General features: G+C 44.1%; 1 protein-coding gene across 2 annotated transcripts in view; it reads right to left on the bottom strand.

The window, feature by feature from the left end:
* Positions 1 to 26659, bottom strand: part of cN-IIIB (cytosolic 5'-nucleotidase IIIB) — a 72351-nt gene that overhangs the window by 10287 nt on the left and 35405 nt on the right. The window contains exons 1-7 of one of the 2 annotated variants that reach the window (XM_050193584.3): positions 19775 to 20165; positions 19000 to 19098; positions 18750 to 18819; positions 18568 to 18614; positions 18314 to 18489; positions 18073 to 18235; positions 5227 to 5424 (exon numbers count right to left, since the gene is read on the bottom strand). In XM_050193584.3, the coding sequence (XP_050049541.1) occupies positions 5227 to 5424; positions 18073 to 18235; positions 18314 to 18489; positions 18568 to 18614; positions 18750 to 18819; positions 19000 to 19098; positions 19775 to 19900 (879 nt within the window). In that variant the 5' untranslated portion in view covers positions 19901 to 20165. Of the gene's footprint in view, positions 1 to 5226; positions 5425 to 18072; positions 18236 to 18313; positions 18490 to 18567; positions 18615 to 18749; positions 18820 to 18999; positions 19099 to 19774; positions 20166 to 26659 lie in introns of those variants that run through there. The other variant, XM_055061439.2, reaches the window with a different exon arrangement.

Below are 26659 nucleotides of genomic sequence, written 5' to 3'. Positions count from 1 at the left end.
ATACACAATTGTTCATTGTTGATCACATACGGGTGCTTTGCGGCGGCGCAGAAGTCAGTCTTGAACAGATTAGAACGCTCGCCGTGAAAAATAGCGTGACGTCAAGGTTATCGCTGTATATAAGCAGGAGTGGTATCGGAGCTAAAAACAGCTGTGTTATCGATGGGGCGGACACGTATAGTTCGTACACCCAAAGAACAACATGCGTACGAGGAGCGCCGGCTCGGAACGACTATACCAACGAAGAACGTTCCTGCTCTGACCATTCCACTCTGTGAAGATGGAACGGCAACGAAAGCAGTTTGCTTTTCGTCTGAGAGTTTTGACTATCGTCAGCTTTCGCTGCCATTCCAACTTCACAGAGATTATTTGTTCACATGGGATTTAGCGGCTGGAAAACGTAGACGATCGCAGTCTGCAGCAGGGAACGGTGGTGAGTTTCGGTTATCGCCTATTAAAAGCGTGCACTACGCTTCCGATGGCACCATGCATTGTGAAACAGATAGGCGAAGATGCTTATATGGCAATAGGATTGATGGTGATAGCTGTGAATGCTGCGTGCAACGACACTGGAGATGATTTGCCGGTACCGAAATGAGAAACTGAGTACGCGCATTTCTTTGGTTACATGGGACCTAGCGGCCAGAAAACGTGTACGCTCGCAGTTTGGCGACATACTGAACGTTGGTACCGAAACGTCGTTTTCCGAAAACGTATGAACCGGTAAAAGGATGAGCGCAACTCTATTGGGACATTTTTGTGTTCTCGACTGCGAACGTTGGCCCAGGGAAAACGTACATAACAGGAACGTATCAGTGAGGTTCTACTGCATATAATTTAAAGATGCTGTTATAGCCAGTGAGGAAAAAAAAAAGAACGGTTCACATCACCAGCGCTAGATGCTGTGGCTCCATCTGGTCAGTTCAAATCAAAATGCTTCAGCTACTTGTCGCCAAGCCACTGCGCGGACTTCCGGGCGACAGGCAAATTTTTCTGGCTAGCCAGAAACTGGCGCAGATTTCATGATGGTCAAACTTGTCACCCATTGTCGTCGCTTGTCGCCGCCACTCGAAAATCGCGTGCATGTAGTTGTGGCTTTACTCATACCATGGCACTACTCGATAACAGTTATGAATAAGCCCTGCTTTGAACACTTTATGTAGTTGTCATTGGGATCTTGCCAAGAATCTTTTATGTTGAATTATGTTGACAAAGTGACCAAAATGAGGCAGTGGCAAAATTATACTGTTCTGATGTCTTGTTTGCGTTTCATCTGAAGTGCAGGTCTATTGTCCGAACTCACTGTCTTGAACGCCAGGGTCAAGTAGGCCTGCCATTGCCTACTTTCAAGATTACGAAAAGAAAGAAGCGGTCTTATGAAATTCAAATGAACTGAACGGCTCCAATATTTGTGTGCAAAATGATTACAGTCGGTGCACACTGCACAAGGGCAGCCTACTTTGGGAAAGTGCAAAAACCAAACGCGACAGCAAGAAACGGGTCACTTTTATCCACGACAAGATGAAAACTGATGGTAAACTCTTTTTTGTGGGATGAACAAAAAAATGCACGTGTGGCTCTTCATCCGCAAGCTACAGGCTCAGAATGATGCTCTCGGTAAACTGCTTTCAAAGAAGTGAGTGCTTAACATAAATGTGCAAAGTTTGTCGAATAAAGTTCATAAGCTCGAATGCCTCCTACTTGCAAACGATCCTCATATTACAGTAATTACACAAACCTGGCTGCACGAAGGTATAAAGGATTCAGTTCCAATTCCTCCAACCTACCGAATTTTCAGATGTGACCGGCGAGGAGGTAGTATAGCAATAGTTCTTACAGATGCCATTCGTTCTCTGCTCCTAGAACAATATCATGACCACGAAAGTTTATTTCTTAAAATAAACTGCTGGGGTTATTCCTTCACTGTCTGTGCCGTCTGCAGACCACCTTTAGCAAGGCCCGAATATCTAAGTTATATGACCACATGTACCTGTTCAAAAATGATCGTCTGGTTCTTGCAGGCGATGTTAACTTACCCAATGTTCACTGGCGCGTTCAAGATTCTGGCTCTGACATAATTCTGAACCTGCTTGCTGACATTGCTTTGATGTGTGATCTTGTACAGACTGTTACCGAGTGCACCAGAGAGGCTGGCAATGACCGTTCTGCACTCGACTTAGTGTTTTTAAATTCTAATCTATCTAGTTATGCAGGCTTCGTTGAAGATGGCATCTCTGATCATAAAGCAGTATTTTTATCCTTCTGTATTCGTGAGAAAAAAAGGTGCACAGGCAGGAAACAAGACATGTTGTTAAGGATTATTCGAAGGCTGACGACCAGGCCATTTTGGGTCATCTGTGGCTTTTATGTGATAATCTTCCTGATAATGTGTCCACTGTTTGGAATGAAATGAGAACTCCCATACATTACTGCATAAGTTTGTGCCGAGCAAACATATCAGGAAAAATAGAAATAAACCATGGGTTACTAGAGATATAATAAATACATTTGCACTGCAGGCTAAAATGTGCCAGAAAGAAGAAGAAAAAAAAAAAAACCCGCTGTGGACTTACTTCATTGAGGAAACAGCTTGCAGCTCGGATAACCGAAGCCAAGATTAGCTACCTCAACTACTCACTCCCTCACTACTTGAAATATAACCCTGATAAATTCTGGCGGTACTTCAGCGACAAGCACAAAAAACTGACCGAGATATCAGTGGACGGCCATATTGTCAGTAATGCTACCAAAATAGCAAATCCATTCAATTGCTATTTCCACTCAGTATTCACTCGGGAACACCACACTGACACGAGTAATAATGCTGTTCCTATCATATCTGCCAATTTCATAACTCTCGAAGGTGTCTTTTCTTTGCTGCTGAACCTTAAGACTAAATCTTCTGTCGGTCCAGACGGTCTACATAATGTATTTCTGCAGCGGTATGCTGAACCTATTGCACACGCCTTCACCCATCTTTTTCATTCTTCGTTTAATGATTCAATTCTTCCTGATGATTGGCTTAGGGTGCACATAGTTCCTGTCCTGAAAAAAAGGTGATCACCTGAATGTTGAAAACTACCGGCCTATATTGATAACTTTCGGTCTCTGTAAACTTTTAGAGCATATCAATACACATTGCATAATGTTTTTTCTAGAAAAAAAAAAAATATTTTGACTCCCTTCCAGAATAGTTTTAGGAAAGGCCTGTTGACTACCACCCAACCTGTCACCAGTATTCATGACTATGCAATAGCAAGGGTGGCCAAATAGGTGCTATCTTCTTATATTTTAGAAAAGCCTTCGACTGTGTCTGTCTTGGTAAACTACTCACGAAGCTTTCTAGCATTGGTCTGCCCAATAATCTAATTAATTGGAATTGCTCCTACCTCACCAACCAGAAACAGTTTGTCCAAGTCGAAGGTTGCAGCTCTAAGTTCTGCTTGTAACCACAGGAGTTCCCCAGAGTAGTGTCCTCGGCCTTGCCTTGTTTTTAATATCATCAATGACATAATTTCATCAGCAGATACCTCGGCCATAAACTTAAAACTTTTTGCAGATGACTGCATTCTTTACAAGCGAATTAAATGTACAAAGGACCACTAGTGTTTGCAGAACAATTCAAGTTCTCTCTATGATTGGTGTAACACCTGGTCAATGGGATTAACATTAGAAGATCGGTCTTTATGGAACTATCAAATAAAGTTAGTCCATTCACATCTAGGTATATATTAAATAATAATCCCTTGGTCAAAGTCGGCAGTTTTAAATAGTTGGGTGCCACGATTACCAATTGACTATATCATGGCGTAGCCATATTGACGACGTCTGTTCATCTACTTCTAGAAAACTCAGAATTCTTAGATACAAACTAAAGAACACGCCATGCCAGATAAAACTTCTTGCATATAATACTTTTATTTGACCTTGCCAAGAGTATGCATCTTTGGCCTGGGACCTGTATATTAAAAAGGATGTTTATAAGCTAGAAATGGTTCAAAGGAGAGCAGTAAGTAAGACTAATCTATTGTCACGTGGTAGTGACGGTGAAGAAAGCAGCAATACGGTGGAATACAAAACTAGCTTTTATTGGGCGAACCTGTGCCCACAAAAACAGGCTACACTTATAGCACAACCATAGCGGCAAACACGGTCGGCGAACACGGTCGGCGATCGTCGGCTTTTAAAGAACAGTTGTCGAATGTTCCAGACTAATCGTTCGGACCCGCGTGCCTTTCACAAAGTTCTACACCATTCGCGTAAGGTGATGAAATCGGATAACATAAGGTTCGGCGACAACAGACAGCGGATAGAAGCATCGATAACTTTCCAGAAACTTCGGATACATGCAGGCGCTTCCCACGCTGTGCGATTACATTTGTTAGGCGGCGAAACGTGGTTGCCCGATAAAGATAAGTACACGTGTCACTATAATCCCACTTTTGGAACCGCAAAGAGCTATAGCAAGGCTCAAATTTCTTTTCTTGCTCCACAATTGGCAGTTTAATACCAATCTTGGTATATACCTTTCTCCCACTTTTTCCCGGCAGACCAGACATAGTCACAATAACGACCTGACACTATAATTCGCACGCACTAACCTTTTCAAACACTTTTTTTTATGCGTACCATCAGCAAATGGAACACACTACCTTCAAATGTTGCTTCCAGAATGTAGCCTTCCTGACTTCGGAAAATATATGTATCAGTTCATGTAAACTACATTGTTGATAGCACCATACTCTTGTCTATATTTTGACAACTCATGAACTAACTTGTACTTGGTTTTTCTTTGTGCACATAAAACTGCTTTTATGGAGTTTTGCAATTTTTTGTCTCCAATGTATTTTTAATCATGTTTGTTAATCTATGCTTGTCTTTGAGTGGTAATGTTTTCTACATTCTGCTGTATAACTTGTTCAGTTTCGTTCATTATGCTCATTTTTTTTCACCCCTTCTGCTTGGTCTTCGGACTGCAGTATGCAGTAAATAAAACATGCCAGATGACAACAATGTTGACTGGAAGACACATTTAGGGGAGACGATTGGTTCAACTCAATTTTCATCAAAGCAGCTCAGGGTGGCAAAAATAGGGAGAAATCAGGTTGTACCTAAAAACTAAGGACCTTACCCATATGCCACATCCAACTAAACTTTCTTTGGTGCCCATTAAGTATGAGTTGGTCTAGGTTTAGGAAAGTAACAGTAGCATTAATAGTTACATACCCTGCTGTTAAGGAAGCCAATGCGAAGAACCACTTCCTGTAGCTGGTTACCAGCAAGCATGTCAAGGTCACCAAGAGAGTCTCCTAAGAGAAGGATGTTGGTCCTCTCCTTCACTGCCTGGTAGTATTCAGGATGCACATTTGACCGGTTCTTGTTGTACATGTGAATCAGCTCACCCTTAAAGCCAACGATGTTGCCCTAGAGGAAGGAAGAGCCTGATAAGCTGATTGTGCATTCCACATTGACAAGTGAAAAGAGACAGCATGACCACATTCTGAACACAGCTCTTTCATTTATTCCACTGCCAGTAATTAAACATGGTTAAATTTAATGTGGTCACTTCTATTCCAACAAACATCATGAAACAAACCATCAAACTATGCCAGGAAGTTCCCTGAGCAGTAAGAACACCGCTAACATACTTCCATTAACCTTTACGGGACAGTAACATCTGCACATATAGGGTCTCACACACAGATAAACACATACATGCAGAAGCATGTTACCGCCCTGTGTGTGCCATGTAGTATGGCACATTCAAGGCTGACACAGAGATCATGGCTCCTGCTTCAGGCTATGCCAGTCACAGTGCTAGTGGAAGTAATGTTGCACTACACAGGTGCGAGGTATGGAATTGGTAGTGCTGGTAGAACAGTGCCACATGCTTCCAAGTGCTGTCAGAGAGGGGCATGTGTTTGCTCATGTGCCGTGGCCAGTCACTTTGTACCACCAGAAACTGAAAGTCTGCTGTTGACCAGCATTCTATAGTACATTGAATGGTCACTGATGTGACAAGCACATTGCCTTCTGTGGCAAGTCACGAAGAACCATGCTTTGTGGCAGACATTGTGTCTCAGTCAGCACTATTTAAGCTCTTCATAGTTTGTAGTGCATAGTGGCTGTTCCCATTAGCTTGAATGGTTAGTGTGCCACAAGCATGAGCCACACCTTCAGATGTGCACACTATCAGTGGACCACCCTGATCAGAGAACATGTATCTGCTATGTTGTACGATGTGTGAAGGAAGTCTTTTAAGCTATTGCAACCACACTGGTGATCCAGCCAGGTTAGGGTTTGGAGCAATTTTTGGAGCAGTTTAGGAGCAGCCACAGCAGCATTTTGTAGCAGTTTCGGAGCAGAAAAATTTGTCTTTCTGGAACACGTTGAGCAGTACAGCAGTAATCTGTAGGCTCTTTTTCAACAACGCAAAGGACAAGGACGAGACGAGTGCATATACACAGCACTGTGTATGTGCACTCATCTTGTCCTTGTCCTTTGCACTGTTAAAAAAGAATGTTACACCAACTTGCCCAAGGTTCTACAGAATCTGTAGGCATTTGGCAAATCTTGCTATTGCTGTACAACAATTGCTTCACTGCTCAGCAGTGAAGCAAGACACAAAGCAAGCAGTGGCCAATTAAGCTTGCCTTCCCACAGATGGTACACAATGCACGGTATGTTGCAAACATTTTTATTTGGGTAGCCAAGGAACTTAATTTTGCAAACAATTAAATAAAACTTTGTCTTGCCTGTGACGCAAGACAGATATAAAAGTACAAATGAGCTAGAACAATTTGCACTATCAGGCACAGGACAAAAAGCGATGGAAAATGTTTTATGTGAATTCCAAATGACAGATGTGCTTTGATGTGCTTTATCGCACTAGATGTGTATTATGCTCAATAACAATGCTAGAAGCTCGACAAGAGACAACGCGTCTATAAATGGCGCCAAGATGAGATGCCTCCATATGGTGTGTTGCAAAGATTGTGATGGCGGTGGACACTAATCTTTGTACAATCCCGTACACCCACTTCCATTGTGAGGTGGTTTGTCGGCTTCCTGTGTATCGTGTGGCCTCTGCGAATAGATACGAGTCCATTTCTGTCACTGCGTCGTAAGTACTTCCGCCTTTGCCTCTTTCATAATGTCTTCCATCATTCCTCGCCACGTACTGAGCTTATCAAGTTACCCACTTATTGCTCATCCCGGATTGACCATAAACAAAAAGTTAAGGGCATTTTTGTAACACAAATACATTTTATTTTTCCTTCATACAGCGCACATCAAACTATTGGAACCACCTACCTGACGATATTGTTTCCATTTCTGATCATTCTCTTTTTTCCCATTCTTTATCTGCGCGCCTTCATTGTGATAACCCTGCTTGATCATCTCGTGTATCTCTCCTCCCAACTCCTTTCTTTTTCTTTTTACATGTATCGCCATGCCTGCAATTTCTTTTGCTTTTTCACATTTCTTTCTCCCTTTCCCAAATTTCTGTTACACTCATATTTGGCACTAGTATTGTATAACATGCTATGTTTACTTCAGTTAAGTTATATTTATTTTAGTAGCATTCTGTTATATTTCACTGTTACAATTGGTCGCTAATACTGTATAACGCTGCATGTTTCATTCTGTTCTTTTCTCTGTTTATATGCTGTCACCCACTCCCCTCTGCAATGCCTCGGCGATTGAGGGTATCGAAAATAAATAAATAAATAAGTAAATAAATAAATAAAACAGAGATCACCTTCGCCAATACTCGACCGACCTTTCGAAGCACTACCGATTAAACCTAACGGCCAAGGCAGTGCGCCATGGCGAAACTTGGATGTTGGCCGACGCAACCGGCAAGCTTTCCACAAGCTGTTGCGGAAAGTTTACCGCTAATATGTTCGTACGAGTGGCTAACCGGCGATCGGCTCCGAAATAACTCTGAAGGTCTGCCAGCACAATTATTAGGCGTATCGATGCTCGTAATGTGACAGGGGACAGCGGGTGCACGTGTGTATAATTAAGGAATACATACTGTGTGCCGTGACAACTGCCTCTTCCCACTTCTGGTATGCTTCACCGCAATACTCGCGTATGTTTCACCGCGTAACACTGCTTTATTGAGGCGAAGCTGACTTTCGGGAACCGGCATTATGCAACGTGTCGTGGTTTTCGAGCTTTGAAGCCACTGGCGAGAATTACAAAGGCGTAGTCGGCGCCATTGCTAACAGCGCTGAACTGTATTAATGGAAAACACGGCACCGAACAGCAAGAAGCTTGGTACCGAATGTTGAAGTAGCTAGGCCTAGCGTTGCCGCGGTAGTGGCTACGGCTGCCAGCGGATCTGCTTGCGAGAGCGCCTGTTAGAGACGGCGACATAACCAAGATGGCGGTTGTGGTGGCTTCGATCAATGCCGTTTCGGAGCTGTGGTCATAGCAAAAAGTCAGGAAAATCGGTCAATGACTGGTTGCATAACTCCACTGAAACCATCGCATTGCCGTGAAAACGCAAAAATACCGCACTTTTGCGCAGTTGGCGCGAATGGCACTTGAGTGGGCGCAGCAAGGAGCAGGCACGTCGAATTGTAGCAGAATGGCGCAAATTGCGCTGTTGGCCTACCACTGCAAACGGTTATAGATACAGCTGAACAGCTTAAGCTGTTCAGCTGCATAATTCAGCTTAGCGTACAATTATACGCTAAGGAATAGTCATATACAAAGTGTTTGAGCGAACACTAAAAAATTTTTCAAGGTTGCCTGTGGCAGATAGCGCAATTCTAGTTCATGAACTGGTCTACACAAAGAGGCCGACATTACTTCCACAAAAAACTGAGATACGTAATCGATTAACGAAAAAACATCACTAAATTTTAAACTAATTACCTTATGGCCCATACTGCAATTTACAAATTCTAGCCGTTGAGTTCGCAAGGCGGATCCATTTGTAACGAATTCTTACGATGACACCAGTTTCGAGACATCAATTCCCGGACTTTGCGGAGAAATGCATTGGCATTCCAGTTACCTTTGTTCTTCAATGCAGAAAATGACGTTTTGTTGAGAAAGCAACTGAACAACAATGCCTGAAGCAACTGGAACGCCAATGCATTTCTCCACAAAGTTCAGGAATGAATATCTCGAAACTGGTGTCATCCTGAGAATTCATCACAAAAATTCAGTTTCATCCGATATGGATGAAATTAACTGTGTTGTTAGCAGCTGCCCCCGTAATTTGTGTTATCTTTAATTACATACATAGTATCTAATAAAGCTTTTTACTTACTAACTTCCTGACTATAAATATAACAGATTTCTAGAGCACATTGGAAAACATGCACTTTGTTAAGATAGATGAGAGGGCTTGTTGCTTTCAAAACACAGCAGTGTTGCTCTCAAGCACACTGTCTCCCAGCAAAGTAGCCAAATTGGCCCATACATGCGACATGCTGCCTTTCTTCGAAATGGCAAATCAAAAGTGACTCTTGCAATTCTTGATAACATGCATTTCACAGACTGCTTCTTGCCACCTCAGGCAGTCAGATGCATCGACTAAGGCTAGATTCGAGGCTCATCACTAGCAAGAACTTGGTAGCTACATCAAGATGAAACACCCTGCCAAATTGGTGCAAGGGCTGCATTACAGATGGAATCTATTTAGTAATGCATAAAAAAAAAGCTTTAGAAAATTGTAGGCTTTCTTTCAAGTGCAATAAATAAATAAGGAAGTAAATAAATAAATAAATAAATATATAACATACAAAAAGCCCCTGGATGTGCATATACTACATAAAGCCTTTAGATGTAAGTACCAATAGCCGCCAAAGGCCTTGCAACAGCTCAATATGCCATGGTAGAGTGTATAAGTGCGACTGAACGAGGACATAAAGAAACAAATACACAGACACAGCGCTGTGTCTGTGTATCTGTTTCTTTCTACGTCCTTGTCCAGTCGCGCTTATACACTCTACCATGGATTCTAACCAACTAGCCCGCCAACGTGTTTTAATCAATATGCCAGGAATGGTATTTTCGATAGACCACTTTTGCGACATATTGTGTGGTTCAGCGCCAGGCACATCGGGCATCTAGAATCAGCAGCAATCCACGTACAGAGCCAAGCAAATACTGTTGCACATAGGCACTGACGTGTCTAAAGCCTAGCCATGCGAATTTCTGCGAAAGGGCTCGTATCGCAAAGCAAACTGACGATGCTCCACACATACGTGACAATGCATGTTGCAGAGGTCACGCGTACTTTCTCATGCTTATCACACTCGACACTCCGCCTGCATTATCAATGAGATCGCAGCCAGCCATGAACGGTAGATAGTAAGAGTGGTGTAGAATGAAGAATTCGCTATGAACTTGCGATCCAGTCATTTTTTGGAGATATCGCAGTTGTGCACAAAGTATGGAAACCTTTGGGTAGTGAATTTTTCCTGACGGTTTTGCAGTTGAGATTTCGAGATATCCGGAGTACGGTGCAAAACGATTTCGAGATAAGAGGTGAAAAATTCATGGAGTTGACACTGAGCCAGGAAAAAATTTCGACCACCGATATTTCGAGATATTAGAGTGAGTTAACGAGAGTTTACAGTATATGCAAAAGGTTGCATGTCACAACAATTGAACGCATCATTTTCAAATGTGCTCTAAAAATATTGTGTTGACATTATGGCAGTAAACATATTAAGAAGTTCATCATCATCACCAGCAGCCTGTTTTATGTCCACTGCAGGACGAAGGCCTCTCCCTGCGATCTCCAATTACCCTTGACCTGTGCCAACCAATTCCAACTAGCGCCCGCGAATTTCCTCATTTCATTGCTCCACCTAGTCTTCTGTTGTCCTCGATTGTGTTTCTCTTCTCTTGGTACCAAATCTGTAACCCTAATGGTCCAAAGGTTACCTAATCTGCTCATTATATCACCTGCCCAGCTCCATTTTTTTTATCTTGATGTCAATTAGAATATCGTCTATACCCGTTTGCTCTCTGATCCAAACCGCTCTCTTTTCTGTCTCTTAACGTTACGCCTAGCAATCTTCGTTTCATCGCTCTTTGTGCGGTCCTTGTTCTCAAGCTTCTTTGTCAGTCTCCAAGTCTCTGCCCCATATGTCATCACTGGTAAAATTCAGTGATTGTACACCTTCCTTTTCAATGATAATGGTAAGCTTCCAGTCAGGAGCTGGCAATGTCTGCCGTATGCGATCCAACCCATTTTTATTCTTCTGTGAGTTTCCTTCTCATGATCAGGGTTCCCCGTGATTAATTGACCTAGGTAAACATACTCCTTCACAGACTCTAGAGGCTGACTGGCGATCCTGAACTCTTGTTCCTTTGCCTGGCTATTTATCATTATCTTTGTCTTCTGCATATTAATCTTCAACCCCACTCTTACACTCTCTCTGTTAAGGTCCTCAATCATTTGTTGTAACTCGTCTGCATGGTTGCTGAATACAACAATGTCATCAGCAAACTGAAGGTTGCTTAGATATTTGCCGTCGATCTTTGCTACTAAACCTTTCCAGTTTAATAGCTTGAATACTTCTAAGCACGCAGTGAATAGCATTGGAGAGATTGTGTCTCCCTGTCAGACCCCTTTCTTTATAGGTATCTTCCTGCTTTTCTTGTGCAGAATTAAGGTAGCTGTAGAACCTCTGTAGATATTTTCCAAGGTATTTACGTAAGCATTCTGTACTCCTAGATTCCGTAATGCCGCTATGACTGTTGGTATCTCTACTGAATCAAATGCCTTTCTGTAATCTATGAAAGCTATATAGAGAGGCTTATTATACTCTGCGGATTTCTCGATAACCTGATTAATGACACGGATGTGATCCATTGTAGAGTACCCCTTCCTGAAGCCAGCCTGTTCCCTTGGTTGACTAAAGTTTAGTGTTGCCCTTATTCTATTGGAGGTTATTTTGGTAAATATTTTATATAATAGTGGGAGTAAGCTAATGGGCCTATAATTTTTCAATTCTTTAATGTCTCCCTTTTTGTGGATTAGTATAGTGTTTGCAGTCTTCCAGTTTTCAGGGATCATTGGAGTCGATAGAGACTTCGTATATAGAGCTGCCAGTTTTCCAAGCAATATGACTCCTCCATCTTTGATTGAATCGACTGTTATTTCATCTTCTCCTGCCACTCTTCCTCGTTTCATATCTTGCCAAGGCCCTTCTGACCTCATTGCTAATTATAGGAGGAGTTTCTGTATCCTGTTCATTACTGTTTCTAATTGAGGTATCCTGACTCCTCTGGGTACTGTACAGTTCAGTATAGAATTCTTCCACTGCTTTTACTATATCTTCGAGATTGCTGATATTACCCTGCTTATCTTTCAGTGTATACATCTTGGTTTGTCCTATGCCAAGTTACTTTCTCACTGATTTCAGGCTGCGTCCATTTTTTACTGCTTCTTCAGTCTTTCTCATGTTATAGTTTCGAATATCACTTATTTTCGCCTTGTTGATCAGCTTATACAGTTCCGAGAATTCTATCTTATCTCTTGAGTTGGACACTTTCATTTTTTGTCTTCTTTATTAGGTCCTTTGTTACGGTTTCATTCATTAGCTCTATGTCATCATCTTTCTGTTCTAAGGCTGCATATTTGTTTGTAAGTACCAGCCTGAATTTGTCTGCTTTTACCCTTACTGCCTCTAAGTTGGCCTGTTTCTTCTTGACCAATTTTGCTCTTTCTCTCTTTAAATTGAGGTGAATCCTAGCCCTCACTAAGCTATGATCACTGCACTTTGCCTTACCTATCACTTCTACATCCTGCACTATGCTGGGATCAGCAGAAAGTATGGAGTCAATTTCATTTCTTGTTACACCATTAGGGCTTTTCCAGGTCCACTTTCTGTTGCTACGTTTCTTGAAAAAGGTGTTCATTATTCGAAGCTTATTCCTTTTTTGCCCATTACTACAGTATACTGAGTTTGCACTTTTCTCATCGCTAATTCAACATCTTCATAAAACTGATCTACTTTCTCATCATCGTGATTGGATGTTGGAGTGTAGTCTTGTACTACCACCTTTAATCTATACCTCTTATTAAGTTCAATTACAACTACAGCTACCCTCTCATTAATGCAATAGAATTCATCGATGTTGCCCGCTATGTTCTTATGGATTAGGAATCCTATCTCATATTGCTTTTTATCTAGGAGACCTCGATAGCAGAGGACATGTCTGTTATTCAGCAATGTATAAGCCTCGCCAGTTCTTCGAATCTCACTAAGGCCGATGATATCCCAAATAATGTCTGATAGTTGTTTAAAGAGTCCTGCTAAGCTAGCCTCACTCGAGAGGCTTCGGGTGTTAAACGTTGCAAGGGTCAACTTCCACTGGCGGCCTGTCCGGACCCACAGATTCTTAGCACCCTCTGCGTGTTCCGCAGCTGCTGCGGACTGAGGGCCATTGGGTAATTGAGTGAGTCATGTGGGAGGGGGTGGCCGAATACTGCACCAGGGAGGCCAATTCCTGTTCTGGTGAGGGAGTGTCTTGTTGAAGCTTTGTGGGACCCTAATTTGGTTGTACCTGGGTTAGTACAGCCCTACTTGCTCTCGGCGTCTTTTGCCGGTGACAGGCGTCACTCCAAGCCTGCAGATCTTGGTTAATAAGTGCTAATTTTTAAATTAAGAAAATACAACAAATGCTGTTTTTTCTCTTTCCTTTTTCTTTTTTTTAATGGCTGCCAACAACAGATAGTTGATTTCATTTGCAAGAAGGCTTTAATTTTTAAAAAAGCTTGCTACATCTAAGCTGGGACACCTTGTATATAATATCAGGGACTACAGCCCTTTGGCCTATTAATTGCAAGATACTATGTTTGAAAATTGTGTTCACATTGGTAAATATGTTAATACATTTCTTCTGTGGCAGAAATTACTTTGTGCCTCAGCTAACACTGACCTAGTAACAAAAGACAAAGCCTTCTGGAGAGATGAAACATCTCCGCAAGTTGTTAGCAACCTTCTCAAGAAGCTTCAAGTATTTTGGGTCATTATTAACAAATCAGAAATGATTAATGAGCAAGAATTTAAATTAACTTTATGGCTACAATGCCAATGTGAGGTTTAAAAAGCCCATTTGAAAACATCACTTTTGGTTGTTTGCAATGCATTACTGTGTGAACAGTTCTTTCTCCTTGCTTCAAAGAAAGCCCCCTGAAGACTTCTGAGAGCTACTGGAGGCCTGCCACTTGTGAGCCACAGCAGCATTCTTTAAATATGGAAAACAGAGTTACGTAAACGTTAGCAGGTCGCAAACAAATGAAAGTAATGTTCTTGAATGTGCTCTATAAACCTGGTATTGACACTGTGGCCATAAAGTTATTAATGATGGTCTTTGGCCAAAATTGGCCCTTGCACCAAAAAAGCACAATAATCATCAAAGTTGTTAATGAAAAGTTATTTCACTGCTAATTACTTGAGAACACAAAACAAAGGTGGTTTTGGTGTTCATTGGTTCTTTAAAACTGGCCTCGTGTTACCTGGGACACCCAGCATAAGTGGGAGCAATTGGAAAATCATATGCGCAAGGATAGACTGCCAGTACTCGAAGCTTGAAACAAAGACATGTGCAAACAGTGCTCGACAATGTTTGAAATATTTTAAAGCTATGCAGTATTGTCAGGAATGAATATTTCATAAAAAGAACACCTACATATGTGGCTACTGAATTTCAGTATTTCTTGTCCAGGCTGTGAAGTTAAGCTGGCCTGTACTGTGATTGTCGAATAAAAGTTTAGGATGCATAAGTTGCATGTTCACTCAATAGTATGTTGACAACACTACTGCACGAGATGAAAATCGCGACAAAAGCCACCTGGAAGCCAGTGCACAGTTCTTGACCTGATAAGATAGGGAAGACACCTTGTGATAAACTGAAGATTGCTTGTACCACAACCAGAAAAGAAAAAAAATGTAGTAGAAACTTAAAAAGTTTTCTAGATGAACAGATAACACATGCAACCTGTACAGCGAAGCCTTTGATTCCAGCACAGTAGTTCTAAATTTCTTGTACAAAATTGTAGCCTACCTATAAGTTTAATGAAATTTTCCAATAGCAAAATTTACCATTTCAAGGGACACTAAAGTGAATTTCAATTTTGGATTTGTGTTGCAGACCATATCATGTTGTATAGGCCTTGTGTGCTGCTGTTTTGAGTGGGTCATATCGTGCTATCTATGGCAAGTGGCTGCGAAAAGCATTGTTCACGGCGCGCAATCACGCAGTATTTAGCTTGGTGCCTGGCAGAAAATGACGGAGTGCATGGCAAAGAAAAGGCACTTACATGTGCTGTTGTGTCTATGGATGTCATAGTGGATGAAAACCGCTTCAATGCTACCCAAGATGCAAGTTCTGTTACAGTGGCAATGCTGTACGGATAACAGCTGTCCAGTGCGCAAGTTTCTAATAATAGGAATGAGTTGTGACGAGCAGAGAAATACGCAAACACATAGAGTACATGAAGTAAATGTTTCTATATCTCTTTGCCCCTTTTACGAGAGAGACATTGATTATGACATCAAAGCTTTCTGGGTGCTTTTGAATCTGAGAATCTATAAATGGAACCTGTCAATTTTAATGCATAGCATTGCACAGAACTAGCACTGCATACATTGTGATGCAAACTGTACTGTGCACGTTTTGCTAACACTTCAAGCATCTGTTATCATTATCTGCTGCTGCTGCTGCCGAACGAAAATGTTTATCGCATGCAATAAAATGCATACCAGTGCATGCAGACAGGATTGCAAGACGACGTGTGGTGCATGGAACATATGAAATGTACACAACTCGCCTGGCAGGTGATGCACGGCATCAAAGAGCAGTGATGCCCCCATATCAGCACACAAGGCCTATAGGTGAATAATGCTCCATTCTTCCTCAGTAAAGAGCTCTATTTCATTTATAAATTGAAGAATGAAAGAAGAAAGCTGGCGACTCCATTGGTGTAAAAGTAAAGTGGTGCAACTCATGACTAATTAACACCATGAACTTAGTTGGTATCATCATAGTTGTTGAGTGCGCTGAAAATAATTGCGATGTTTCTTTCTATCTTCATAGAAAGTGCACTTATGCTATATCTTTATCTAAAGGCTTAAAAAAAATGCAAGTACACAAGTAGTGGAACGAGTCCAGTGGGCTATTCTGTAAGTATTTAGAGGACGTGCCCATTTTGTCTGCTGCTGAAGTGCTGATTGGCTGAGGCACCTGTCTCCTTCTCACGTGTACTCCAGCCCAGCCAATCAGAACTTCAGCAGCAGACGAAATGGACATGTCCACAAGGTGGACACTTACAGAATACCCCCCCTGGTCCCTTGTCAACAGAATCATGCAAAACTGTGCAGCTCCTATCAGTACTGTGTCTTGTGGTGTATGATTCTTACCCTAGATGGCACCCAGACTCTACCCCACGTGGCGAATTCAAAGCAATATGACAAGCCCCAATATGGAGAAATGCACAATGGCACCTGCATTCACAGCTGCTAGAATGAGATAATTTGTAAACTGGCACTTGTCTTGGCATGTCAAAACAACACCTTGTCACCGACTCACAGGAGGGCCTTTGCTTAAGGAAAAAGCAATGTGCCAAGTGCTTCTGGTGCTGGTGTCTTCTTGTCAAAGTCCTTCTTGGGTGACGTTAACTAGCTATGCCAAAATATGAAGACCTAGTCAAACTGAAAGCATACTGCAATAAACATCACCTGCACTTTGCTCATAGTTGGCTTGTATCAATGCGTAATCGAGAACGCGGGAAGTAAATTCGGCTTACTTCAACCCCTATTTTTCGAGGGAGATGTGCTTATACAAATGCAGAACCTGTGAAATGCAGTTCAGGGAACGTGGACTTGGGATTTTGGAAGCTACAAAGTACATCATCATAATTAGTGTCCCTCTAAGAGCTCACAAAATTTTAAGAACTCACAAAACAAAAGGAGTTTTATGGTAATTTCGCATTTGCTAATGTGATTCAAGCTTCTCAGACAAAAGTACTGTAGACATCCTCTGCATTTGTGAACAAAAGAGCTGCAGCATCTCTGGTACATGGCTGTGAAGGCAGGAGAAGCTGTTTGTTTCAAACCCTACCTGTCACTAATTCTGGTGACTTCACTTAATAAATGTAATGCTCTGTAGAGACCCTTCTCTGCTGCCACAGGAAGCCTTGTTAGTATTAGTGATGCATACTGAAGTGAAAAGCACAAGAAAATTATATGCAGGGTCCTGAATATTTGGCTGCACGTGTTCAAAAAAGATTTTACGCTCACCGCTGCCCTGTTCTTGATCAAATTTTGCAGAAAGATTGCATTTTGGTGTCGACTTCATTTTGGCACTTGGCATAGCTGATTGCCTGGTTTATAACAAAAAAAGTGTAAATTTTCCTGCGCTCATGGGGATGCAAGCTGCTGCCGTGACAGCGCAAGCATGAACTTGTGTCGCCATCTGCAGAAAGCAGTGTTTCAGGGTGGGTAGTCGCCTGTTCCATAAGCGGGCAACATGTGGCAGCCCTCCCTGAAACGCTGCTTTCTGTAAATGACACGGCAGGTGGCAACACAAGTCTATCCCAGGGCCAACTTTTCAGACGCCATTTTTTCCATAGACAAAAACAGTTTCTCATTCTTGTCTTAAAATATAGGCGATTAATCATGCCAAGTATTTAACTAGACGAAGTCGACGCCAAAATGCGATCGTCGCGTAAAATTTGAGCTAGAACAGTGCAGCAGTCAGCACAAAATCTTTTTTTTTTTTTTAACAGGCGCAGCTAAATATTCAGGACCCTATACAATTAAGAGAGAATTGCGTCACACTGGTACTGCAACACTATCCGTCAGTAGCAGCAGGCAATGTCAGCTGCAGCACTGTAGTATCTTTGTCACATTGCAGAATGAAAGACTATATACGACACACAATGACCTTTTCATGCATTCTTTCAGGATCATTTCCATGCAAATACCTAATTCATGTAAGAAGTTGATATTGTAGCATTCTTTTTTCCAACGAAAGGGCTCATTCTAAAGCAGCTAAAAAAGCTTTTTAGAATGAAAAGTCAAAGCTTGCCTCTTCGTCAAACTGCATGTAATTAGAGATGAACTTCAGGTTGGGAAAGTGGCACTGGAAGTGCCTCAATGCTTCTTCCAAGATGTCACCAAGGCCAGCAGAAAATACCAGAGTGGGTATCTGGTGCTCGTGTAGCATCTCAAAAAATGACTCGCAGCCATCCCTGCAAGATTAAGCAATTCAAAATCAAAATGTATCCCAAAGGAGTACAAGCATGACTTTAAGAGTTATTATGTCGAACCTCAACATAATCGATGAGTCTGCCACAAGCTTAGCAAAATCATGCTTTTTCATGCCACAGCTGACTAAAATGGCATGTGACCGCGAGTACCATTCCACCATTTGCGGTATTTTCTCCTCTGTTGAAATATGAGGATCAATTTCGATTGGGTAGTACTTGTTGTGCAATTTCTGTGCCTGGAACAAGAAAAATGTTGTAAGAATGAAATTAATACCAGCACGGCGACTTGCTCAAACTTGCTACCTGCATCTTACCTCTAGTTGGTACTCCTTGGCGATGATTTGACTGGATTCAAGAACTCCTGCACATCAGAAAATGTAAATATCAGGCACCTGTTCATAGTGCAACTCAATTACATTAATTTGCATGTTTGCTGGTACAGTGTAAATACACAAACACGATTCTTCATTAACGTAGAAGTCTACTGGCCACTTACCATGTGTTGAACAGCAAGGTTTTCCATTGAAATGTGACCTCGAAATTGTGTTGTCGAAATCTGTAACAACCTGAGCCACCGAAAATCAAATTAGCCTAACTATGTGCAGCATTTTTTCTCTTCAACCAGGCATATGCTTCACGAGAAGCAAAAATTTTTAAAAATTCATGGCAACAAAGTGTGCAGATATTTGTGTGTAACAGCATTAACTGATTAATTTGATGTAGACTACAAGAAAAGGTTCTTATACCTGGAGTTTCTTCGGGCCACCTTTAATCAATTTGCAGACAAGTTCTTCAACACGCTCAGGGTCTTTCATTCGAACACAGGGCTTCTGGAGCTCCAATACCTAGATACAAAAATATAAGAATAAAGACAGGTTGCCCTTATCCACTTGCACACGCTTCAAGAGTCATCTGGGAAAAATAAATCACGTCACGCACATTTTACTTTCCCTGATATTCCGCTGTTAAACGCATAGCAAAAACCTGAAGCTGTGAACTGATTTAAAAAGCAAAATCAGAAATAGGTATACAATGGTCTGTGTTATTTAAGGTCTTGCGGCCGGCTCACACTTTCATCCATCAAGTCACGCACAACGATCGCGGCGCTCAGTGAAAATCGGTTTGTCAGTAGGTGATTTATTCGATGGCCCCCTGGCACCGGTAACTTCATCAGAACTAATAAAGTACAATTGTCAGTGCTGTCGTGAACGAAACAATCGCTAAGAAGAAACGAGGCAATGCCCGCAATTTCGCTCCCAAATAGATCCTTTCTACTGGCAAATTACAGGTCGATCCTACGCGATTTACTGCAACCAGGAACAATCGCAACTGCAATAGTGACTTAGGGGACTGCAAAAAGAAATGCACATAAAATGCATGTGTTCTTGGTCCTCGTGAAGGACGTATCGTGCACCGGTCATTCCCCCGGGACAGTGCTAAACGGGTGTGCCGGCTTTCTAATTTTTTTTTGTGTGCGAGAACGCGGAGCGATGAATCACCTGGAATGAGTAACTCTCTTACCGTGTCTATCACTCGCTTCGCCTTCGCTCTCTTTCGCTTCCGTAAAAGTGCTGTCGTAGCGAAGGAAACCACGACGACAGTGCCTATACCTAATGCTGTCCACATCACGACAGTTTTACGCGACATGTCCTCTCTTTGCTTCCACCACGCAGGCAGTAACTTTTGGAATTGCCTAATGAACACAGAGTAACGTGGTGACGACCGTGGCGACGAGTTCTTTGAATCTTTTTCTCCTGTGTCTGGTGCCACCGTGGACCCGGCCACTTTCGGGCGCCTGTGCACTGCGCTGGTGGTTGCTTCGTGCCGGTGCGAAGCTAATTCTGCGTCGATGCAGCGGCTCTGCCATTCAGTGTGACCCCCGCTTTAGTTTGTTTTGTTGCGACCTCTAGCAGCGCCACACTCTGGCCCGCTCGCACGTTGGGCTGAACGAGGTTGCCTGCCTGTTTATCACGAGGTGCTGAATTTGAGCGCAAGAACGCGGCGCGACGTTTGGCACACGCGCGCGTAGGCAGCGCAGGCCTTCCTCAGTGAGCAGTAAAAAGGTAAAAAAGCATGGAGCAACGCTTCAATATTCCTGGACACCATAACTAACAGGGCCAGCGCTGAACCGTGTTTTAGTGCGCTTTTGTGCTGTAATCTGACTGATTCTACCCAACGTCAGTGATTCTACCCAGGAGCTATCGGGAGCAGGGTGGCAGGATGGGCTTCAGCTCCACGTCTCTCTCTCTCTCTCTCTCCCACCGCTCGGTCTTCGGAAACCGAGGGGGGTATCAGCCTCTCCCCCTTTACAGCCTCCGCAAATGTTTTGAAGCACAAAAGTAACTGAAACGCTCATGTATTTCGTCGCCAACTTAATTTTATTTCAGAATATTTTAGAATACTGCCAGCTTCCATTTGGAAGCCCAGGCAGGAGTGGTACAAACATCACGTGAGTTCAAACTTTTTCCTCAAGGGGATACAAAAAAAAAAGTAAAAAAAAACACAGCCTAATAGGCAAAGTAAACACATGCAAATACACAAAAGAAATACGATGATACCGTCACATTGCTGCCAATAGGAAAGGCGTAATAAATGAGTCATCAGAATATGTAACAAGCAAAGGTACAGTGAATGCGTGACATTACAAGCACGTCTGTACTGCAGATAAGAAGGAATCTGGAGTGGCTGAGTTGACCACGCTTTGCGGAAGAGCGTTCCATTCGCGAATTGCCTTGGGCAGGAAGGAATAAAGATATGCGTTTGTTCTAGCGCGCGGCAATAATATTGTTTGATTGTGCTTACCTCTGGTCAGTCGCGATTTGTTAAATTGCATGTAGTTGTCAAATCTCATTTTAGTGTGGTTGTTAACTATGTTATACATTGCTTGTAGACGGTGCATTTTGCGACGAGTTTCTAGTGTCTGGAGCCCAGATCGCAACCTTAAAGAGGTGACTGAAATGCGCCAATTGTAAGCATTATAGATAAATCTAAGAGCTTTTTTTTGTACTCTTTCGATAATGTCTATACCAGCCTTTGTGTGAGGGTCCCAGACTATATCGGCATACTCGAGTGTTGGCCTAATAATTGCCTTATATGCGGTTAATTTGGTAGCACTAGTGCAATTTTTTAAACGGTGCTTTAATAACCATAACTTTTTCATTGCTGCCGCAGAAACATACCTAACGTGAGCGGTAAAGCTCATCTTGGAATCAATTGTAATTCCAAGATATGTGAATTCCTCTACTTGTTTAATGTCCATATTATTTACCATGTAAGTGCAAATTAGCGGATTTTTTTTACGTGTAATAACCATGTGCGCGCATTTCGAGATGTTTAGGGTCATATGCCACTGGATACACCAGTCGTGTATTGCTATTAGATAGTCAGTTAAGCTAGATTGGTCATCCACAGATTGAATGCTCGAGTAAACAATACAATCGTCCGCAAAAAAGCGGCACCGCACGGAAAATTTGCAAGCCAGGTCATTTAGGTAGATAAGAAAAAGAAGTGGCCCTAAAACCGAGCCCTGTGCAGAGTACAGAGGCTAGCGACGAATTCGAAGCACCTATGCTGACAAATTGTTTTCGATGCGTCAAGTACGAATCAAGCCAACGCAAAATTTGTTCGTTGCGTATGATGCTGTTTAGCTGTATCATCATCATGATTTGGGAATGAATATCTCGAAACTAGTGTCATCCTGAAAATTCGTTTCAAGTGGCTGTGCTCTGCGAAGTTACAGGCCTCGTAAATTACGATATGTGCCGCAAAGTAAGTAATTAAGAAACTAATATCAGTGTTTCTTGTTAATTTCGATTTCTCGCGCAAGTGATGTCCGCCTCTTTGGGCTAAAATTAGACTATCTGCCACAGGTAATTAACAATTCTGTATGGTTCAAAACAAAAAACACCCCGCATATAACATGTATGCACGGTTTTTCCTCGAACGCGAATCCTCACGCCATCTCACCTCTCACACCCAAACGCAGGCGCTTCCTTGTCCGAGCGGACGGTTGTGATGAGTGTTGCTGTATGTCGTCCTTGTAATGCGGGTGTCACACGACGCACTTTTGATCGCGATCCTATAGCGATTGGTTTCTTTGCGCAAGCTGCGCGAGGGAGCCAATCGCGGTCGGAAATTTCGATCCGGATCGGGCTTGATCGCGATCGAAAGTGATCGTGTGATACCGGTATTGCTGTATTCTTTACCGTTTGCTTTCTCTGCCACCGCGGTCGCTAATCACGCCTCCTGTCGCGAGCTGGCACTGATTAGCCGTGGCATCTAAGGGAGCCCAGCCATTTGCCTATGTGTGAACTCGTGACGTCAAGGAGCCACACAAAGGATGAACGGAATTCAGTGAAGCCGTAAAAAAGGGCAAGGAATTTTCAAAGCGACAATGTATGTCCCCTGCCGCGTGCAGGCAAGCAGTATCGGTTGTGCAGCCAGTAGTGCAGCTAAGAGAACGTTTCTCGCATTTATTGATAATAAAAGCGTCGATAAATATTAATTGTTCAGACACGTTTCTCACTAGACTCATTGTGGCGGGAAACTAATTTCTGATTGAGCCTGTTCGGGATACTTTGTCAAAACAGGAACGTCAACGTAATAAGAGTAATTTATTTACTTTCCAGAGCCACTCCTGCCGTATGGATGTTTCAGCACTCAGGCGATCCTTTCTTTTTTTTTAACAGCACCTCAGACTTAAAGACACACTAAAAAGCAACATTTAGCTTACTTTAAGTAATTTTTCTGAGATTTGATTTACATTGATTGGGGTGGAAGGATTAGTTAATAGAAGAGAAGGTGAAGGGCGAATTAAGCCTTCTCTTTAGAATTTTACAGCGCCGGTTTCAAAGTACTTTTGCATGCTTCAGCCATTTTTATTGTCCAAACGTTGTCCAAATCTAATGGAGCACTGGCGTAACCAGAATTTTCTTTTTTCGGGAGAGGGGTGAGGGCACGTACTTGACCAGGGACGGGGAGGGCGCAGGGGGAGAGTTTAGGCATCAGGCCGCATACAAACAAAAATTTTAGGGAACGGGGGGGACGTGCCCGGTGTGCTACCATCTGGCTACGCCACTGTATTGAAGTCACGAGGAGTTAGCGCGTGAACTTCAAGCTTGTCGTAAAGAGACTGACAACAAATTTTTTCTGGTGCCCGTTTTTCTCCAAATTTTCTCTTTCGCGCGCCCGGTCTTGCTCGCGCCTGCATGAATGAATGTTTCGTGATTTCCACCACATCCTTTATAAATGCTCTGAGCTCCAGCCACCTTCTGATTGACTGACCGACCTAGAGCGATGGGAGGTCGCGGTGTCCAGCTCCGACCCAGCTGTCCAGAAACGGCTGGTGTGCTGGGCTTTGGAAGTCGCCGAGCGTCACCAACTGCTGGCCACTTCACGCGACCAAGAGCCGGCTCAGTACTAGCATGTAAACATACGACTCCCAAGTATTTAATTAAAGTTTTCATCACCGGTGGTGGTGGTGGACTGATCGGTATTCAGCTGGCGCGGCTAGGTCCTACACTTTAATAAAATGATAAACGAGACCGCCGCATATTTGGAAAAGAGTAGAATTGGAGGTGCTACATATGACATCAGGCCAAAGTTTATCACACGCTAGTTGAGAATTTTATTGGGCAGACGGGAATAGGAGCACCGCGCCATAGGAAGTAGCACTCCTCGTTGTGGTATCGGAACAATCGCCTTGTCCTGAAGCAACTGTCAGGGCGTTTAAATGAGCCCCACAGAATTCGGTCGATTCAGCTTGTCGGGCTGTAATATGCCTGTCGAGCTAATGTAAACCGTCGAGGAAGGAAAAAATTGGAGGACGCTTAAGCTTCGCTTTCAAGAGTGGAACGCGACAGCGTTCCCGTCGACCCGACAAGGGGTGTACGACAATGCGCTACGGCGCAGCGATCACTTACGAGGCGCCCCGCATTGGACTTTGCATCCACCAATCACGCGGTGAGCGCCGAGCAACGCAGCTTTTCGGCGCGGCAACGAAACGTGCGCCTGAGCAAGCGGAACGAACCAAAGAACTCGGTGTCTCGGAAGGAGAAACGATCTACGCCAGCCAAACGTCGTGATCGGCACGGACAACCGGGCCGCGACGCGCCATGAAGGCCGACGCGATCATGGGGCTGACGCCTCGATGGGATCGTCCTCTATCTCGCTTGGGAGCACCACGCAGACGCATGACTCCTCGGAAGCAGCTCGGCACACATCGCAGGGGACGCTTTCCCACCAGACGCGCTACGGCGCAGCGATCTAAAGCCCCTCAATCTCCCAAAGTAGCGCCATTCACTTCCCTCCTCCTCCGCTCGGCGCGGCCTCGATGGTGGCGCCGCCGGTGGTGGGCCTGCCGTAGCAGACGATGGCTAACACGCTACGGGAGGAAATCCGCAGAAAAATTCGCTCGAGCCCTGCGGAGCAGTTTTTATGCTAAGCATATTACGAGAGTTCAACCCAGCTCCTCAGGCGCGGCGGTGTCGCCTTCAATACCACGTGACACCGTGACGTCACGACAGAGGAGAAACGGGGCTCCAACTCGCGCCGTCGCTCGCGGCGTCGCGGCGGTATACAAGCAGCTGCGCTTGCCTCTGCTAGACACTCACGAGGTGAGATGCCTCCTGGAGACAGAGCTGCTCGTTGGAATGAGAAGCGAAGGTTGCGGCGTACTACAGAGACTGATTTTTTTAGGTGGCTTTGGCTCAACTCTTGCAAGATGGGCTGGGTGGGAATCGAACCAGGGTCTCCGGAGTGTGAGACGGAGACGCTACCACTGAGCCACGAGTATTTTTTTTTTTCTTTATTCACACTGAGCCACGAGTATGGTGCTTCAAAGCGGTACAAAAGCGCCTCTAGTGAATGCGGTGTTGCCTTAGAAACGAGCTGTTTCTAAAGGCCAAGATATAGTCCGGCGTTCTCGGCGCGCCAGGCCGCGGCAGGCGAAGTCGGATACGCTGCGCTAGCGACGCCAGGCGTGCAAGAAATTTGCTTCCTCTACAGTTCGGCGTGCGCGCGCAGCTAACGCGCAGCTCGAGGCTGGCGCCATCTGTGCGTCCGGGAGGGCAACTTCACGGCCGCGACGAATAGCTGTTTCCATGGCGCATGCGCGTCTTGCATATACCCGCGCCGTTCGGGTAGCGCGCACGCTTTTTCTCTTTCCGCGCGCTGTTTGTGCGCCTAAAACGAAAACTCTTGCGGCATGGCGTTAACTAGTCCTGACAGCCAGAAACAAAATTATAGGGTTTTCCGTGCCAAAACCACTACTGATCATGAGGCACGCCGTAGTGGAGGACTCCAGAAATTTCGACCACCTGGGGTTCTTTAACGTGCACCTAAATCTGAGCACAGGGGTGTTTTTTGCATTTCGCCCCCATCGAAATGCGGCCGCCGTGACTGACAGCCAGAACATCGCACTCATATTGCTAGTACATCGGCTACGTCAAAAATGGAAGCGAACCATGTACATACGAGAGCTATTCGACAAGCGCCCTCAACTCGGCGACTATCACCAGCTAGTACAGGAGCTGCGAAATGCAGCTTACCTGTGGCGAGACCACACTGCTTTCGTATAGCTTCGCACGCGTTGTTCTTCCGCTCTGTGTCGCGGTATTCCATGCGTTTCACATCGTATACACACGGATGGTTGCGAATCGCTTCAAGCAGGCGTCATCACTCGCGCTGTCATCACACACGGATGTTGAAAAAACCACAGCCGCACTGTCAGTACGCGCACCGCAGGCCGCCATTCAGCCTCTGCTCGCGGCCGCTGCAGCGCGCAGTGCATTCTGGTCTAGCGGCAGCCGCGTGGAATAGAACACGCTCTATGTCCGCGCCGGCGGCGTTGAGTTCGCCAAGCGCACCGGCGCACGCCGGCCACGCCGTGACGCCGGACTGTAGAGTGCTCGCATTTCACCGACGTCGCTTAACCGCGCCGCGCGTGGCCGCGCGCGCGCGTTACGCCGGAGTATATCATGCGCTTAAGGCTCAGGCGGGCGTCGCTTGCTCAGGCGCACATTTCGTTGCCGCGCCGAACGCTGCGTTGCTCGACGCTCACCGCGTCCAATGCGGGGCGCGTAGTCGCTGCGCCGTAGCCCATTGTCTTACACCCCTTGGCGGGTCGACGGGAACGCTGTCGCGTTCCACTCTTGAAGGTGAAGCAGAGTAACGCATGAGTTGTTTCTTCGTCTAGCCGAACCAAATATAGCCAAGCAACAGCAGTTCACCAGGCTAAACAGTGGTTCAACAACTAAAATAAAGGATAGTATGCTTCGCATCCTGGGCTTAACCTTAGCTAAGCCACAGCCATTTTTTTTCAATCGAGATCTTTCTTCGTCAGTCGGTAACTGGCCTTTAGAATTTAGTGTTGGAATTGCGGAAGAAATAGAGAAAAGGACCATTATT

The sequence above is a fragment of the Dermacentor andersoni genome, chromosome 1 (genome assembly GCF_023375885.2).
Source record: "Dermacentor andersoni chromosome 1, qqDerAnde1_hic_scaffold, whole genome shotgun sequence".
Taxonomy (NCBI): domain Eukaryota; kingdom Metazoa; phylum Arthropoda; class Arachnida; order Ixodida; family Ixodidae; genus Dermacentor; species Dermacentor andersoni.
Note: the sequence above shows the minus strand (reverse complement) of the source record. Positions and strands in the feature narration are given on the sequence as shown.